Genomic DNA, 19,994 nt, shown 5'->3' on the forward strand with positions numbered 1-19,994 from the left:
CCATTCTAGATGATGAGATATCATTTCCTAAAAAAAAAAAAAAAAAAAATCGGATTTTATATACTATCAACTTTATAAAGAGGAAAAAATTATCACTGTAGACAGGTGCAGCTAAAAAATTACCACTATATGCAGGCTTAACCTTCCAAGGGCCGAGACGTGTTTTTCTGCAAAGCAATTCCATTTCAAGACGGAAACGTGTTATTTCACCCTCTTTTTTACAATATTTATTTCAAGATGAAAGCAAACAGTTTTTTTCCCTCCTTTGGATTTTGTCTTCCAAATCGGAAAAAAACGTGTTTTTTCGCCATTGTCGTCCCCCATCATTAATGACGTCTTTGGCAGTGATGGATTGAAAGACAGCATTTAGTCCGAATGGAACTAATTTAAGTGGGCTAACAAATTCCTTATCCTATAAACGATATAAATGGGAAAGGTTGCTTTCAGAAAGAAAGAAAATCTTTCTTTAATTATTATTATGGATGAAAAATTTTATAAGTATTTATTTTCAAAAGTAAAACAAAATATTTTTGAGTGTCTTATTATAAAAATTGTAATTAAACATTTGCAAAATATATCGATTGGCATCAAGGTAATAACAACAAATTTGCTTGTTTTTTTTTTGGTTTTTTTTATTATACTTAAAAAAACCCTACTTTGCATCAAAATTTATACATAACATAAATACTTAGAAAGAAATCTCATTGCTCAAAATAGAAATTTGCATCTGTTAATATCTCATGAAGGTTTTGTCATATATATTTTGACATAAAAGTTACAAGATTTTCTGTACTCTTTTTTTTTTTTTTTTTTCCTTTAAAAATACTGAATAAAACATTGAAAGAAATTTCAATAATTAAGAAATGGGGTTTTATTTTATATTTAAAATGCATTAAAATATCAATGCATTTAAAAATTGAATTTGAGAACAAATTTGTTTCCAATAAAATTTTTAAAATATCATTTTTTTTTCTCTGTAGTGCTACAATATTTATGAAGAACAAATTATAAATGCTCAATGAGAATATTTTATGAAGAGACATAGAAATCTATTCTTATATATTTTTACAGAACAGCATTCATATTTCATTTTTTTTAAATAATACTTATGGTGCAGTAATTCACTCTGAAATATTCAGGAAAAAAAAAAAAAAAAAAAAACAATTTGAATGAATCCGATTTTAAGGAAATGGGGATCCATAACTAGTTACATATAGTCGCTGACAGATCATTTGTAATTCAAATTGAAAAAATAACTATTTATGAACTTCTGAATGAAATAAAGCAAGCAAAATCATAAGTGGACTTGCATAATACACTTGTATTGCTTACAAACATTGCTTAATTAATTTTCGCAATCATACGACACTTTTTTTTCACGTATTACAAAAAGTTAGAAGAGTTAGTTGAAGAAAATTTTGCTTAGAATTCTTGATGTAAATATTTTAATGCTTTTAAGTTGATGCATTTTCCGTGAATTACAAGACTCAAAAATCAGTGAAATAAAACAATTGAACCTAATGCTGTCAAATTTGATTTGAACTTGCCATTTGCACAGTAAATATTCAATAAGAAAAAAAAATTCAAATCTGAAATTTTTATTTAAATAGAATTTATTGAAGTTTTGATCCTTCGAAAATTTCCCATTTTCATTCTTTTTATTTTTTCCTCATAATGATACGAGATGAAAAAAGATGTAAAAGGTTTAATAGAAAATATTAAATCCATTACATCTGCAAAATAGTTTTCAAACTTATTTGAAAAATGTAATAGCTGACATAATTAAATAAAAATTTATTAAAATTAAATTCTCATTCCAATGAAGAAGGTTGGACGAGGGATGAATATTTGAAAGTAGAACATGAAATTTATTTTATAAATTTTAAGTGGGTAGAGTATCTGATAGCAAAGAGGCATTTGTGAGAATGTCCATGAAAAAATGTCATTTTATATATACCATCAATATTGTTCCCTTGTATAATGTAACGTTGAAAAATTTACAAGGTAAGATGGATGCAGAACACATGGTTCATGCAGGTGAGCTGTACCGCAATGATAAAAGAATGTTAAGCGATGTCTTCGCTGAAGATTACAATGAAAAGGGGAATCACAGAAGTAGCAGAATGAACTTGTAATATTCATGCTAAATACTTGAAGATGAAATGCATTCAAAGTAAATTTGAAGTAATTTAATCAAATGTGATTGAATTTTACCATTTTATTACAGGTATCATTTCAGAAAAATAACCATGAGGAAATCAGGTTAAGATGTTAAACACAAAACGTTCACAAAAATTGCTTGTAAAAAGATATTCTTTTCAAAATAAGAACCTAAAATATATATAATTAAAAAACTTGGGAGTTTTTTTAAATATTAGCATTACAAAAATTATAGATAGCATTAATCATATTTAACAATATTAAAAAAGGTTTCTTAAAAATTAGAAATTAAATTCTTTTGAAACGTTTAGAATTTAAATAGTCAATCGAATTCTACATTTCCCAAGTGAAAAATGCTTCATTTTATTCTTTTAAGCTGTTGATCAATTTGCACAAAACTGGCCTCGGAGTTTTAGCCTGAGTGTTACAAAATAAAGATTACATTAAATTTTCGAGATTAAATAAAACACTTAAACTTATAGAAAAGTATATAACAGTCCTTTAAAATGAATCTATATTATAAAGTTCTGTAAACTGAGCTATAAAATGTAATGAAAAATTAATGAGATCATGAGCAAATTTGAAATAAATGAAAATTTTGAAAAGGCATTTTTTTCATATGAGCTAAATTTTTGAAATTCCGTTTAAGTGCATGTTATATAGAAGGAAATAATTGGTAAAAATTTAAGACAAATATTTGCATTATTTTTTGAACATTCGATTCTGTTGGGAATAAAAACCAAGAGTATCGAAAAATAACTATAAATAATTTTTTATCAATAGGAATCTGAGAAAAGTAAAAAAGAACAATCAACCCTAAAAAAATTTTCTACAATTTCAAGTGGTGTTATAGAAATAGTTTCAAAAATTTGTGAAAATAAAATTTGGGAAAAAAAATCTTATAGTTTAGTGATTGATTCCCAAGAAAATGAAAAATTAGGGATCATGAGAGTAATGATAGTAGTAAAATGAATACCGGCTTGATAATCAAAACAAAATGCTAAATGCAAATTATATTTTCACCACTTTTTTTAAATTTAATTTCGAATTTATACCGGATTGTATTCTGTAAGTGATTATTGATACACGCAAATAAAGCTGCAGATTTTTGAACAAAATATATATCAAACAAAACATATTTAAATATAAGGAAATTATTCTAATATAGGTATTTTAATTTCTTCTAGATAGGATCCTTTGAATTAGGAAACTATTAAAAAATTGCATAAAGAATCAGCGCAAAAATTTTAAATGAAAATTAGTAAAACCAAATTTGAAGGTTGCTAAGTTGATACAAACATATGCTTGTTATCCTTCCCTACAGAATTAACTTCGTTTTATTCTGTTTCACCTTGGTTACTTTGAGGAACATGGTAAATATGAAACCATTTAATTTGGAACATTCGATTCTTACACTTTCGAGCATACACTTACACTTTCTGGCATTCATAATTAAAAAAAAAAATGCACCTATCTGATAATTCTGATATTTACAAAAGATAGATTCAAAGATTATGTTGAAGCACTGAAAAGTTTTTTCTTGCCAAAAGTCACTTTTAATTCAAAAACAAAACTATATTAAAAGTGACAAATCCCTTTCAATTCAAAACAGACAAAGATATTAAGTCAAAATCCTTTAAAAAAACAAAACAATATTTTAAAAAAACAAGTGGACAATTCATTATTTTTGCAAAGGCAGTTTGCTTTACTTCATGGCAATATTTAGTTGACTTAGTCCCTTAAATATAAATAAATAACTAAAACTGCTGGGAGTGAAATACAGTTAATTTCGCTTCATATCTCATTAAACATTGATTCGATCAGTTGGAAATTTTTAAAAAATTAAGTGAAAAATTCCTTTTCCCCCCTTTCCGTTCCTTTCAACTATCTTTGAAAAAACTCCTTTCAATTTTGAGTTCAAAATTAAAAGATCCTATTGTTATTAAATGTAGGAATGCCCTTAAAATAATTTTTACAAGCTTTTATATAGATGTTTTTATTCCAAAAGCTTGGATATACAGTTTTAAAAAGTTTTATTAATATTTTTAATGAAAAGACAACTTGCAGCTTAGTGTCTTTTGTAAAAATGTCGGAATAAAGAAATATATGTAATAATCAATTTCATTACAAAAATTTTAGTTAAAAAAATTTAAGGCCTCTAATGGAAAATATTTTTTCTTTTTCCAAGATGTGGTAGTTTTTCGAAAAATGAATTCAGATCACAGTTTAGTTTGGAACTACATATTGCTAATTCGAAAAGAAAAAAAAAAGTTGGAGAGTGAAGAGTGGGAGGGAGGACTGGTCAGTCAGTAAGATAAGATAGCCAGATAGATTACAATCCAGTCTCCCCACTGGGGTAATTGGACCCCCACGGCTGGGAAGGAAGAGGAGTGAAAAAATGCCGGTTTCTTTTTCGAACACTCTCATGTGAAGCTGATATTTTTTGAAGTAATCTTTTGACAAATAGAGATAAATTTTTGAGAAGGCACACTCAGAATAATTAGCTGCTCAGAGGGTTAAAATAGATTGTAGGAATTTTGATAGGACCAAAAAAAAAAAATTATGGATAAATTTATTGCTAGTATCATTATACACAGGTTTCTCTCTTATTATGGTAAAGATACCCAGAACACACCACCTGCCAGCCCCAGACAAATTAATGTCACAGCATAAAAGCTCTAAAAAAATATTTGGGTGCACTGCAAAAAATAAAGGAAATTTATTTTCCATTTTGTAATTCTATGACATTTGAAGACTGTAATAATTTATTTATCTCTCTGAGGTACACTAATTTTTATTTATTTACTTCATGAGATCGTTCTCAACATATCTGTCATGTGAAACATTTTATTACATAATGCAAGCTACCTAAATGATGAATATGACTCGTCTCTTTAATAGCTCCATACCCCATATGTAATTAGGGAAACAGGTTGTGAATTTTTGAGGAAACTATTAGGATTGATTTATGTATAAAAGATTTAAAATCTTTTGCAATCAATAATCCCAGCAAACCAGCATATCATCAAACATAGCTTGTATTAAATCAATTTTACCTTATAAAAGAAATGTTACTGCAAAGCCAAACATCATAAAGACTTTTAATTACAATGTAACGATTTGAATAGAGTTGTTGTTGTTTTTAAAACATGCCTAATTTTTTAAATAGATACTAAACATTTATAGAATAAAAAAATGAGGCGCAGTAGGGCCTTTTACTATTTAAAGAGAATTCTTTGTTCCGGGAGTACTTTTATGATTTTATTATGATAAAGAAATCGGACATCAATTTTCCTTTTTGATATAAATTGATATATCATTAGTACCTCTGCTGGAAAAGTACTTCATTTCCTTCTTGCAACAATTAGTGGCTGATAACCTAGGTATTGCTTAAAAGCATGTATTTACTATATGTGGCTTAAAAGAAATACCAAATGAATATATCAGTCACTTTATCCAAGTTAATCCTTTCAACTTATCAAAATGGCAGCATGAAAAGAAAATTTTGTTTATAACTTTAATAACAAAACATGGTTTGTTATTACATTTACAATAATCACGAATGTTATAATGAGAACTGCTGACAATCAGAAGCCCAATAAACAAAGCTCAGTTTCATGTGATCAGAAATGGCATGCTTAATGCAAAAACTGGATTTCTACGTTGAACAAATTTTGGTCCCTTCCTTCAGTGTTTTAAGGAACAAAGTGAAGTTCTGCAGTATATGCATGAAAAATTGCCATGGAGTACACGAAAAATAAAAATATACAGAAAAGGATCAATTTTTTAAAAAAAGTTGTCATTTAAAGATGGATGGGTAGGAACTGGAGGCAAAATAAAATATCATGCCACATAATTAGGAGAGAGGTCATTTAGAAGAATCTACTCAGTTTTTGAAAGAATATTTTATTTCTCAATCAGCCATATATTAAAAAGAGATGAGCAAAAAAAAAAAAAAAAATTAAATACTATAAAGATTTCATCTTTAAAAAGCAATATCTCTCATTTTTCAAAAATTTAAAATTTTACCTTTCCCTTTGTGTCACAATATTTATTTATCATTGGTATTGCTTTCATTTAATATGTGTTGTACTGCACAATATTGATATGACAATTTATAAGAGTTTCGTAACATCTTGCAGTTTGAAGAAGAGTGAACAATTCTATAAAATATTTTACTTCTTCATTTTCTATTTGCCTTTTTTAGACCAAAATAAGTTATTTAAAAATAAAAATTGTTTGAATTGCATCACATTATATTTGGATTACAAGAAATCAAATGGTTATATAGAATAGCAATATGAAAGTAAATACAAGATGTAAAAGCAAAACCAACAAAAATAGGAGAAGGCAAAAAAATTAATAAAAATGTAATCTGAAAGAAAAATTAATATAAAAATTTTTTTGGTAAAATATCCTTAGATTCACAGATTGACTTAAACTACATCCCTGTTTCTCAACATTTGGAATGAATACTATTTTGTACCTAAAATAAGGCACTGATATCTCCTTAGAAAATTCTTTCATTTCCTACTGCTGAATAAAATCACTGCTTCAAAAGCAGAAATAGACAACTTCATTTCAATCTAAACTTAGAATCAGAAAACAATCTGTTTGTGAAGTCAAAAAGCTCATTTAATAATACAGAAGTACCTCTGAAAAGAACTCTTTTATAGAGCAAATGGTCATAATAAAAATTTTATATAACACTATTCTTATTCTAGATGAAAACATACTGTAACAAAGAAAGAAAAATAAGTGATTTGGAAAATTCTCACATTTGAAGTATAACTTACATATGAATATAAATGAAAAATACTTCATTGCTGCTATGTAACAAATTATAGTCTGTGTAATTTCTGTAGGCAGTTCAAGGTCACGTTTTCTACCTCGTTATTGGTTGTCTGGTACCAGTAACGCGGTAGAAAATGTGACCTTGAAGCGCCTATAGAAAATACACAGACTATAGTAAGTGATAATTGAAAAGCTCACATTAGAAAGTATTTACATGATTGGGAAACAATGTAAAATTATCAATGTGGTCACTAACAAATCAAAATGAAAATATAGAAAAAGCTCAGTAGTGTATTACTATGCATAATTACATGCAATTTTAATACATATAAAGATGTATTTGGACAAAATTTAATTTTAAACATTTTGCAATTAATATTCACTGTGAAAAATTCTATAATTAAATTGAAAGATGTTTTAATTCACTGCAGCTCTTTCTATTCAATCAACGATGCAGTTTTTATTAACTTTCTACATTCTGCAATAATATTAAACTGAAGCTGATTCAATAACTCATAAAAGATCATTACCTGTCCTAAGCTTTTCTTTTTCCACAGGGCCTTCTAATTTAGTGATTTCTTCTGTTTTCTCTAAAGATGACAGAAATGATGAAGAAATGGATGGGCTGTTCTCAGCAGAAGGCTTCACAGAAGTAACTGCTGGAGAAGCAGGAAGTTTTGGTCCCAGTGAAGATCGGGTGGGTTTCTTGACAGGTTGAATGGGTGGCTGAGGTTTCTTCAATGGACATGGAGGAAGAGGCCTTTCAGATTCTGAAAAGGAATTAATATTTCACTAAATTTATTTACAAATATTATGACGTCGAAACTTCAAACAATTGGATAAACATGCAGAATTTAGTGAAAAACATTTACAATCTGTCCAAAATACTTTCCTTCTCTATTTATGTACAACATACCTCACACTGCTGGAATGGCTTCTAGAAATGCATTTTTCTGATAAGTGTGTGTAATTTTATTTAATGCAATTAATTTTTGATTAGAAGGAATATAATTTAAATAAAATATAAAGATCTCTTTTGGTCTTCCTAGTCATAATCAAATCAGATATTTCATTGCATACAAAAACCTACTAGAGTTAATGACATAAACAATCATTTATGCTCTGTTCATCAGTCAAAAAGACAAGGTGCAAATTTTTATACAAAGCAATGGATCTCAAATTATCAGTCAAAATTATGCGAAATGAGCATTTGCTGATCCAAGATCATCAGAAATTTCATGGACACTTAAATCATGATTGCAAGAATTAAAGCACACAGTTACTTGATGTATATTATTATAGGAGGAGCCGAGTTTTTGAATCGCCTTTAGCAGTTATCCTGCTGACAGCCACATAGAATCCCACAAATGAACATGTCACATGGTGAGTTGTCTTATGTATTTCTTTATACTTCTGATATACATAGAAATTTTTTTTCAAAACTAAATTCTGTTTATAGATATTAATCATTTTAATACGACAGAATTGCATATAATTTAATTTACTGGCATAATGAAACATCTCATACATTTTGCCATAACAATAAATTCAGTTGTCAGTAGCCACAAATTTTAGATCTTGTATTCCATTTAAGTTGATTGTAAATTTTTTAAGACAAAACATTTTTACATGGTAACAGTTAATGACATTAATGGTCTAAAATTAATTTTTGAACACAAATGCATGGGATAAACATAGAATATTGGAAAATGCTTAAATAATCAAATAAAACAGATATTTTATATCAGACTTTCTGATAGAAAAAATTCTCTTTTCAATAGAAATGTTCTGATCAAAATGTAAATAAAAATCATTATGGTTATGTGTGTGCGCACACACACACACACACTGTATCTCCTCTAAAATAAATGACTTGTTTAACCAAACTTTGCAAAAATTAACTAAATATTCAATTAATTAGAAACTAACTGAAATTTTAGCATTTTTCTATAATAACAAGAAGAAAATTTTCCTACAAGAAATATTTTTATGCTATTTGAAATTCAAAAATTTTACTTTTTCATTGATATCAATTTCATCTCCATGCAATTTTTTTTAACAATTTTTATTATTTTTTCAAAATTTTATAAATAACTAAACAGATGCAAATGATTTTGAAGTAATGGAATTTAGATATGCTCTGTTACTAATGAATTCCTCTTTCTTTACTTTTTTATATGTTTGCTTTATTTTTTAGAATATTTCAGAAATTGCTTTTCTAATATCAATAGAATTTTAAAGATTATTTAATTATATGTAAAAAATTATAGTTGTTTAAATCTCCTATCATCTCTACTTTATCTTCTACAGAAGTAATAAAGTATTACCCTAACTGAGAAAAACAAAGAACTTGAGTAGAGGGCAATTTGGGATAAAGATTTAGTGATACTTAAAAGAGAACTTAAGTCAATTTCAAAAGTCAAGAACAAAAGCAGATATTCTATCCTTCATAGTCAGCAGCTTTAATTTATAAGAGGTATTATCACAATTTTGCAAGACAGTGAATTGGAATTTTTGTAATAATATTGGAACTTTAACAACTTAATTGTCTCAAAATGTGTATTAAAAGATTTCTAATACTACAAAATGCCATGTCATTTCTTAAAAAATTATATCATTTTAATTAAAAAATGTTTTAGATTTTGAAAAAATAAAACAATTTTGTGCATTATAATATTTTATACTAAGGCAGTTTTGACATTAAAAATATTGAATGAAAAATTGACATTAAAAAAACTGAATAGAAAAATAATTTAATCCTGAGCAACTCTGGGTACATCTGTTAATTTTCTATAATTAAAGATTCATGGATTTTACACTCATTACCCATGCATTTTCTTTATCAGTATTACTTTTGAAATATGCTATTTTGAAATTAACCACATGAATGAAACGAAAACATATTTATATGTGTAACATCAACCTCATACGAGTTACAAAATATTTGGTTATAATCAATCAGAAACAAAAATCAAAAATGGAAATTTTATGTATTTTTATAAAATGTTAAAATGTAAGAAAACTTCATAAAAAATAAATTACATTAAATATGAAAAACATTTAATATAAATTTTCTACTTTCAAATAGTACTAATCCAGAAAAATATTAATTTAAAATAAAAATGAATAATGAAAATTAATCCTCAAATTACTGAATGAAATAAAAGCAATAAGCATCTTTAAAACTTTAGAAATTTTTAAGGATGCTTATTACTTTTATTTGAAAAGATTTAACAAATATACTTGAAACCTTTTTTATGAACTTCAGGAGGTGGTGGCTTGGCAGGAGGTGTTTTCAAAATTTTCTTATCTAATTTTGGAGAAGATTCCGAAGCACTTTTATCAGGAGTAACAGATTTTAAATTATTTTTTGAAGCACTGACAGCAGGAGGTTTATCAGGTCTTTCAGGTTTTTTCTGCTGAAAAGATAAAAATATTTAAAACTAAAATCCTATTGGCCTAAACATCAACTAAAAAAATTTAGTCAATTATTAAACGTTATAATTAAAAAAATAGTATAAAATTCCTCCCCTACTAGAAAAAAAATTTTTAAAAAAATCAGACATAAAAAAGTTTATGGACTCTAAATTAAATATTTTAGACATAACAATGATAGATTTAAAATAAACATTTTCACTATGAAATTCAAATATACCTTCTTTTGTTTAAGGAATACCTATTATGCACATCTTACAAGTAATAATACAATTCAAAAGGGACTCCCATATTATAATGCAAGCCCTCTTATTGTTAGCCATTACAATGCTACTATTAGGTGCTAATTTCACACAAACAACTTTCAATTTTTATCATTTCTGACTTTCATTTAATTCATCATCAATACAATTCCTTTTCATAATCATTTCATAATTTAGTGGTTGCAATCTTTTGCTCATCCATGTTTGCAGAATACTGAAAGTAAGCATCTTTATGAATATAATAAGTTCTTTTTTCATTTGTAAAGTCACTACTTCATCATATTTTTTCAATTCATCAAAAACCAATCATTTTAAAACATTTCTTGTTCTCAAATTCTAGTGGAATAAAAGTCATATAATTCAAAAAGTTGTTAAATTATATTAAAATAGATTAACATTTTTTTTCCTGTAGTCACTTTCAAATCACACGAACAGAAAGAATAGCCTTCATCTTTTTATAGCAAGAATGGACTTGTCCTGCAATTTTCCTCAGATCTATGCACCTATCAGACCATCTACCTGTTATTATCAAACCATCTATCAAGATCAAACCACTTTGATATAGATATATAAATTTCTTGTTGTTTTGTCAGTAGAAAATCATGTGAATGTTGAATTAATCATTCAACAGATAAAATATCAGAGCCTCGCTAACCACACGCACTTCGATCTTGGCTCACTTCAATGATGTTCATCCAAAAATGAATATCAATTAAGCTATATAATAAAAGATCTACAATATTTTTTATATGTAATTGTTAATAATAACTGGTCATGTCTCATTAAAAAGTAATCTCAATAAAACAGATGTTTTCTGTCAAGGCAAGAGAGACGGGGGGGGGGGGGGGGGGAAGAACGAAGGTAAATTTTTGAAGCAGGTAAAAAAATGATCAAGGTTAGTAGTCAAGTCCACTCTGACTGCTAGGATCCTTTAAAATAAAAGGATCCAGGATCTTTAAAATAAAAAGGTTGACCTGCTTTTACCAGTATTGTTTTATTATTACGTGACAGCAGATGCCTTTTTAAAAGGTGACGTAGAACTATGACATCATAGCTGTTATTTTCATGGAATGTAATTTTTTTTTGGAGAAAATTAAATAATTTAATTTTTTATAATATGTTAAAAAAAAACTTCACTTGCATTTAATAACAGTTTTGATGAAAGTATTTTCTCTTTCCCTCAATAGGGAAATATCACTTCATTCATTCTGAAGTGGGAAACATTGAAGGATTTGACTCCTGTCATGAAACTGCTTTATAATCTCAGAAATTAGAAAATAGTAGTTTGTGTTTACAAAAATATTGTTTTTATAAAAATTCTATATAAATTAATATGTTTAAAAATTTATTGGTAAATAGTTTATCATTTAGAAATCGCATTGTGACAGAAACACTCGTTATTCAGCTTCCAAACATGGCATTTCTTTTTGTGAGAACATGATGTTGTTTTGGTTAGGGGGTTTTGAAGCTCGAAAGCATATTGGTAATGAATAAAGCATAAATGGCAATTTTCATTTTCAATTTTTTCTTAACTGAACAAAATGTTTTGGAGCTATTGTAAACTGATTTAAACTGGTTAATGACTTAAATTAATTAAGACAAATGATGATTTAAAAAAAATAATAATCTTCCCACATGATAACTTGAAATTTGTGATTGTAGATTTCATTTTTTATTATTTATTATTTTTTCTCATTTTCATTGATCATGAGTCTTTCAGAGCAACAAAGTATGCAAAAAGTATCAGAAATTTTTTTAAAAATATGATCTAAAAGAAAATTTTATTTTTAAAAATTAGGAAGTGTTGTAACTCACGAAATGCTGAGTTACTTTATGATTCTTAGACTGTTCTGCTTGCTTCTAACCCCCACCCATCAAACATTAAATGGAAAAAGTATAGAAATTGATAGTGTTTTCATATCAGTTCTCAAGACAAAGCAATGTCACAAACTGGTTTTTTTTCCTTCTCAAAAATTAATGGATACACATTTTGCCTACTTTTTAAGGGCTAAATGAAAAACCAAAGAATAAAATCCAATTTTTTCATCAGGAACTTAAAAACAGTAAAATAAAGCTTAAAGATTTTCAAGGGCCATAAAAGCCCACAAAAAATATTATCATAATGCAATTTGAAAAATTTAAAAATCAAAACTAATTTGCATTGCATTAGAAGCCACTTTTTTAAATAAATAATTTCAAAAAACTTAGGGTTTCTATTTACTGGATTGGCAATCAGATTTATATACAATCATACTTCAGGCATTTCTTTAAATATTTTTCATAACATTCCTGTTTTTCTTTTATATTTGGAAAATAATAAGAAAATCTTAAATTAAAACATAATAAATTGAAAACAATAATAAGAAATTCAAATGACAAATCTTTGAAAGCTAAAAAAATATTTAAAAAATGCATTATTATTAACAGATTAAATATCTATTTGACCTTTTAATAATTTCACAAAATATCAGAAATACACAAGCTTTATCAAAATTAATACTCATTCATTTGATATTTATTTTATTTTTCAATAAATGACTTTTTTTATATTTATGTTATGGTATTATATGGTTAAATACATCCATCAGTATTAAATAGGCACACAGATAACAATAAATAAACTCCATTTCTTTAATTCTACATGGTGTTCTAATAAATCTATTTTTCTTAAGTCATTAGCATCTTTAACTCTTCAAGTCACTTACTTTGTGATTCCAACCCAGAGCCTTTGGTTTGGCCAATCAGCATATTATCTACTGAACTAGCGAGAATTTAAATAATGGTGGTAGATACGGTAATGTAGTGTCACTTAAGGAGTTTTATTCCATACGAAGTTGCATGCAATTGCTAAATCTAGTCTCTTTAGTTTTAGTTAAATTAATTCCTTACAGATTCCAGTTGGCAAAGTAACTTAAAAGATTTTTTACCTTGGAATTATGTCTTTCTATCAAAAAAAAAAAAAAAAAAAAAAAATTAAAGAAGTAAATACTTTTAAAAGCAAGACTCATTTTTATGAAACCATTTACAGTGTTTAGAGTGTAATTTATTTTAGAGTAAAAATTTTTTTAACATTAATTAAGAGGTGAAACAGTTCTCTGTAAAAAAAGTTACTAATTGTATTTTCTAATAGTTAGTCTAAATAAAAAAAATTTTTAAAGGTTTAATAATTTCTGAACTAAATAAAAGAATGATTTGAGAAATGGACAAATTTCATTATTGTGCTCCCAAAGTACTGCCCAATGTTTATGTATAATATTTTCACTTTACTAAGAATCAAATTCAGTTTTTTATCACTATTTCTTTTTAAAAAATTAAACATTTACAAATTTTTAAGGAAAAAGAAGAAATTTTTTGAAATCAAAACAAAAAATCTCTTTATAAACTTATACTTGTTATCAACAGACGGCAGTATATCATGCTATTAATTATAATATTACAATAGAAACAATATTATGGTTACAGCATATATCAACATAGATCAGTATGAACTAATACTCATGTGCATCCATAAAAATGGAACTTTGTTTTTACTACATTTTACAACAAATAATTATAAATAAGTGCTCTATTTGTAATTGGATAATGAGCAAAGTTAGATGATATCCTGGATTAAAATTAACATTTAATAATATTTTTGACAATTTTGAAATACTGTTATATATTTTATAATACTTTAGAACAATATTAGATATTTCTTGGCATTCATAACATTATGTAATTATTACAAAATATTTGTATGCTGCTGGATAATATAGCCTTGCAAAGAAATCCTTTTCTTAAAAATAAAAAAAATAAAAATTCAAAATTTCTTATCAGATGCTTTACTATTGCTCAAGAAAACTCAGATCAATTTTTGAATTTTGAAAACAATTTTCAATATTACAATAAAACAATATTCTATTTTCATCACATAAATATGAATAAAAAATATGATTTTTGATTGTACATAACAGTTTGAAAATACATTGAAAGAGAATGATGTTAAACAAATTTCTTTAACCTTTACTCATGCCATGCATTTGCACTAATATTTAATGAATCTTTGGGATGTTACTTCAGATAAAAATAATAGGCTAGGTAAAATATAATCTATAATTATAAAAATAAAGGCTTACTTCTTCAGCTTTTATAAGTTTAACAAAATTATCAGGAAAAACTCCAATTTTGCTATTTAATTCACCTCTCCACCAACCCTTATCTTCAATTTCCTTTGAAAGTACAGTAATAATATCACCTTCCTTCAAATTTAATTCATCCTCATTTTGCGCTTCATAGGGGAAAATAACACGAGCTTGTTCACGAACTAAAATAAAAGCACCACAGTATAAAATTCAGTTTTAAATATTATGTATAGCATTTAAATAAAAAAAAATTAACTGATTTTCATTATGGATAAAATAAAGACAGTCATATGCACTTCAAAATCAGTAAAAAAATTTATTCAAATCATCATGAAATACAAAATTAAATATAAAATGTTACATAAATAAATATTCATAAATTCTCTATAATAATCATTTCTTCACTGGAACATTTCTTTTATATTCAGCAAAACACTTTGATTTATATTTCATTTATAAATATTAAACATTCCAATACATTCTATGAAGTTCCAGCTATAAGTCAATATTTCTATTGCATACTTCAACAGTTACACATTAAGGGCAAAACATGACGAATGGAATAACTGCTAATTAACATGATGTTATTATAAATAAAATAACAGCTATTATAATAATATTATAACAACATTTTTTATAGTGTATTAAGGTTTTTAAAAAAAGACGAATTTTTATAGGACAAAAATATAAATAATGTAATAATATGCTAAAACTGCAATTTGAAGAACACTCACAAAATTATTCATTTATTCAAAGACACAAACTATTAATTCCCATATTTAAGATAAGTTATATACACGACAAAAATCAAAAACAATTACCAGGTTTAGGAGGCAGTCTGGGAGCAGAAGAATCAATAGGAGGTTTTTTAGTTGTTGTAATCAACTATAAAAGAAATAATTTCTTAATGCATAATCAGAAGTTACATCAAACATATATTTCATAAAAAATCAATATCTATAATGTGATATCAAAGAGCATATAGTTTACTTTTTTTTCAGGCAATGGATCAACAGAAGATTTTGAGGTATTTGATCCATCAATTCCATCTGAAATTGAAGTATTAGCTCCACTTTTAGATTCTTGCTTATTTTGAATTAAAAGGTTATTACCTATAAGAAAATAATTTTAAATTACAAGCAAAAATTATTATTCAGTGCAATGCACAATAAATTGCATTGAAAAATAAAACATTGATCAATATAGAGCAATATTTAATATGTGATCTTTATCCTTATAAATTAACAAAAATGAAAACATTGCATACCCAATTGTTTCACTATGTCAATCCATCAAGAAAATAAGTACAACTGATTGTTTAATATATTCTCTACAACTAATAAATATTAACATATGTCTATGTTAGTGTGTATAGGTCAGATCATTTTGATTTAGAGCTACCAAATTTGGTATATAAATACATTGAAACATGGAAATGTGCACCTCAGAACGATTTGTTACAAACTGCAATAAAAAAAAAAAGCAAAATTTCAGCAATTTTTTTTTTTGTGATAACTTTCAAAGCATTAAAATATAAAAATCATTTTTACATCATCTTAAAATTCAAAAAAAAAAAAAAAAAAAAAATCAATTATATCAATTTTTTATTCTATAATTTTATTTATTTTTAATCAATTTTTAAAAAGTATTTTCAGTATATTTTTACAAGAATATATGGCAATGTTGAAGTGAAAATCAAATCACTTTCATTATTGTTATAAATATTTCATCTTGAACTATATTCCCCCATTATGAAGATTCAGTTTATCCTTCCACATTGAATAGGTTTTAGTATAAGGCATGTTTATAATGAAATTTTAAAAATTTTGTTTCAATAAAATAGGGTTTAACTTCAGAATAAAACAATTGTTAAAATTTTTCTAACATGCATCCACTTTTAAATACTGCTATTTTTTCCTTTGGCATAGTTGGATATTTAAAGATATAGGCAGAAAACTAGGGAAAAGAATAGCAGAATAGTGTAAACCTTTGAAAATAGTACGAGTTCTATAACAAAATTTGAAATTATTTTGTTGAAATCATTAAGACATAACTACACAAAAAATTTAATGGAAATAGTTAATTAACAAACATTAATCTCAGTGATCCAACTAGTCCCTAAAGATGGCTAGTGTCCAATATATATTCTTATAAAGTTTCCAGAAAGGACTAATCTCAAAAAGAATTACTTCTAAAGATAAATATAAAAATCGAATATCTGCATTGCAAGGTGCAAGTAAAAAATAGGTCACAATTTTAAGGGGTAAAGTATGTTAAAAGCAAAAATTTGTAGAATATAGAGGATTATGGAATTCAAGTAGTTTCAGAGGAGGAGCACAGATTATCTGGATATCCAATTTCTGAATTAGTTATGTACTGGAGTCACTCTCTAGATCACTTCTACCTTATTTTCTTTCTCTAGATATATTTCAAATATTTATTTATGAGATACTTATCACTCTTTTGAAGAGTATACCCACAGCAAAAGTAAGCTATATACAAAGTAAGTATAAGCCAATCATTATGTCAGAATAATAACGCATATTTTATAATGGGTGATATTTGATTAAACATGGTAAATATCAAATATTATTTGTCAATTTTTATGAAAAATATTACTTTCTTCCTCCCTTTTTATAGTACTTATTATATTTTCTACATTCATATTCTACAACATTTTATAATACAAAAATTATCATGTTTCCATCAATATTTACAGTTATGACCATCTTTTCTCTTAGAAATTTAGTTTCAAATAGAATTTCCCTTTCATCTTTATATATCTTAAATAACATCAATTCCCTAAATTGAATATTTGTTAAAATACAATCTAATCCGAGTTTTCTTCGAAGCAAGTGTGCAAGTTTACTTTTCTTTTATTAGAGGTCATACAGGAACCTATGGCAATAAATGTGCCATTGGCTTGCAATAAAATTTATTGATTTAATTCCTATGAGTATTTTGAAATTATATCTTAAGAATGTTTTTAAAGATAAAATTATATCTGAGTAGACTTCCTTACATCAAACAATGTGCAGTTCACTACAGAATTTTTTCATTCCATTCAGAGATGCTTAAAGGCTAACCACTGAGTTTAATTTCAAGCTTACCCAGTTTCTGATTGGGCATGGAAACTTTAAAGCCTATATAAAATGCTTCCATTTGTTGCCTCCCTGATATGCATTTGTGCTACAGTCCAGGATGCCAAGCACATGATATTTGAATGCACCAAATTTATTCACAAAACACGTAAACCTAGGAATTGCTTACTATAGAAAAATATAGCTTAGCCTTCCCATTTATCTGACTTTGATCAGAGAAAATCATCTTTTATTTCTTTTTTTTTTTGACATATATTAATAGTATTTTTCCCATATTATTCAGACTTTATTTTTATGTGTTTGCCTACATATATTTGCATACAATAAATTTTTATGCTTTATATTTTGAATATTTTATTTTTATTTGATCATGCTTCTCAACAATATAATCTTATTTACTGTATGTTTCTGTTAGTATATGAGCAATTTTGCTTTATTTTTTGTTTGTATTTGTTTATTTTCTTGTTTTTTGCATTTGCACTCATGACCTTTAAATTTGAAATTTCTTCCACTATCAACTGAGTACAGACTCATGACCTTTATATTTGAAATTAGTTTCATTATAAACTGAGTACTGAATAATGTTTATAAGCCTCATGTTATACTTGTTGGCATACAAGAAGTTTATAACTAGAGACTAAAAAAAAAAAAAAAAAAACGAAATAAATAATGATTGACAAGATAATATCTATAGCAACTATTTTTAAATCCACCTTTTAAATTATGGCAAAACTTTGTGTAAATAATCCCCTTCTTCCAGAGTCATCATTATAAAGATATATTTTGAATATTATCTTTATAGCAACATCTCTCTCCTCTATTTGAAAACATGGACATTAGGGTGGAAAGAAAAAATCAACTTTTGATTTGTAATAGTGCGAAAAAGTTGCCTTTGGTGTAGATAAGATAAATTTAAAATATGAAAAAGATTGAAGTACATTTTTAGGTGTCGCAAGTACATTAAAGTTTCATAAAAACACATTTTTTGGAGCTTTTTAAAAGATTTTTGCATGTCTTGTTTATGAAATAAAAAGTTTTAAATAGCAATATAATATGAATAGAGAACAGTTTTACTATTGCAATGGCATGGCATTCAGAATTTTGTTAAACTTATAAAAGCTGAAGAAGTAAGCCTTTATTTTTATAATTATAGATTATATTTTACCTAGCCTATTATTTTTATCTGAAGTAACATCCCAAAGATTCATTAAATATTAGTGCAAATGCATGGCATGAGTAAAGGTGATTGCCAGAGCGGATGTTATCGAGGGGAGATTTGTATACATGTGGTGGCAACCTCAGAGCTGGTTTCAAATCAGCAACTTTTCCAAGTTCAATTGAATTGGCATCTCCGCTCCATCTATAGAGTAACTGAGTAACGTAAGTGATTTGTTAGTTTATGTGCTTTGTTGCGAGTAAAAACGGCTCAGACTTAATTAATGAGAACAAGACAAATGTCAGAAAGTCCTATTTTTGGAAAATTTAGTGATTTGCTTGAAGTTGAACTGCCTACTTATGAATCTGTTATGAAGTCCTATTGATATATTAGGCATAACCTCAAAATTGCTTCAGAGAAGGATCCTTCTGTACGTGAAATATGTAACACTTTGGGAGAGTCTCTGGAAACACGTTTTAACAAGGGGTAGGGGATTTGTTATGTCATTTTCAAGCCATGAGATTATGTCACTGTAAGCCTTTGCATTGAAGTTTATCTTTGGAACTTTAAACCTCCTGACTCCGCCTCTACTTTTTATTCTTGCTTTTAAAACACGCTGCAAGCCAAGTTCTCATTGAATTTTACATTTATCACTTATCATGGACAAAAGGATATTTTCTAGAGCAGCAAAGAACCCATTTTTTGAATAATCGGGTCTATAGCATTCCTGAGATCATCAGAGAGATATCTTGAATATGAGATAAGGTTAAACAGATGTTTGGAACCATAGGCATATGAAGGTTTTAACTTAATATTAAACCACACAAACACATATACTTTCACAATGTACTCAGCCAAAGTCTTAAGATATATTTGAAAGATCTGATTGGTTTGCCTCTTTTTCTTAAGAACATTGTAGATCTTCAGTGTTGTATTTGTCGCCAGTAACCATTTCTGAAACACT

The 19,994-nt window shown here is 26.7% G+C and overlaps 1 protein-coding gene across 3 annotated transcripts in view; it reads right to left on the bottom strand.

Moving 5' to 3' along the window:
* Nucleotides 1-19,994, bottom strand: part of LOC129981590 (CD2-associated protein-like) — a 64,239-nt gene that overhangs the window by 39,144 nt on the left and 5,101 nt on the right. For 2 of the 3 annotated variants that reach the window (XM_056092495.1, XM_056092493.1), the window contains exons 4-8: nucleotides 15,764-15,885; nucleotides 15,595-15,658; nucleotides 14,768-14,955; nucleotides 10,205-10,373; nucleotides 7,485-7,724 (exon numbers count right to left, since the gene is read on the bottom strand). In XM_056092495.1, the coding sequence (XP_055948470.1) occupies nucleotides 7,485-7,724; nucleotides 10,205-10,373; nucleotides 14,768-14,955; nucleotides 15,595-15,658; nucleotides 15,764-15,885 (783 nt within the window). The remainder of the gene's footprint in view (nucleotides 1-7,484; nucleotides 7,725-10,204; nucleotides 10,374-14,767; nucleotides 14,956-15,594; nucleotides 15,659-15,763; nucleotides 15,886-19,994) is intronic. The other variant, XM_056092494.1, reaches the window with a different exon arrangement.

Source organism: Argiope bruennichi, chromosome 8 (genome assembly GCF_947563725.1).
Source record: "Argiope bruennichi chromosome 8, qqArgBrue1.1, whole genome shotgun sequence".
Taxonomy (NCBI): Eukaryota; Metazoa; Arthropoda; class Arachnida; order Araneae; family Araneidae; genus Argiope; species Argiope bruennichi.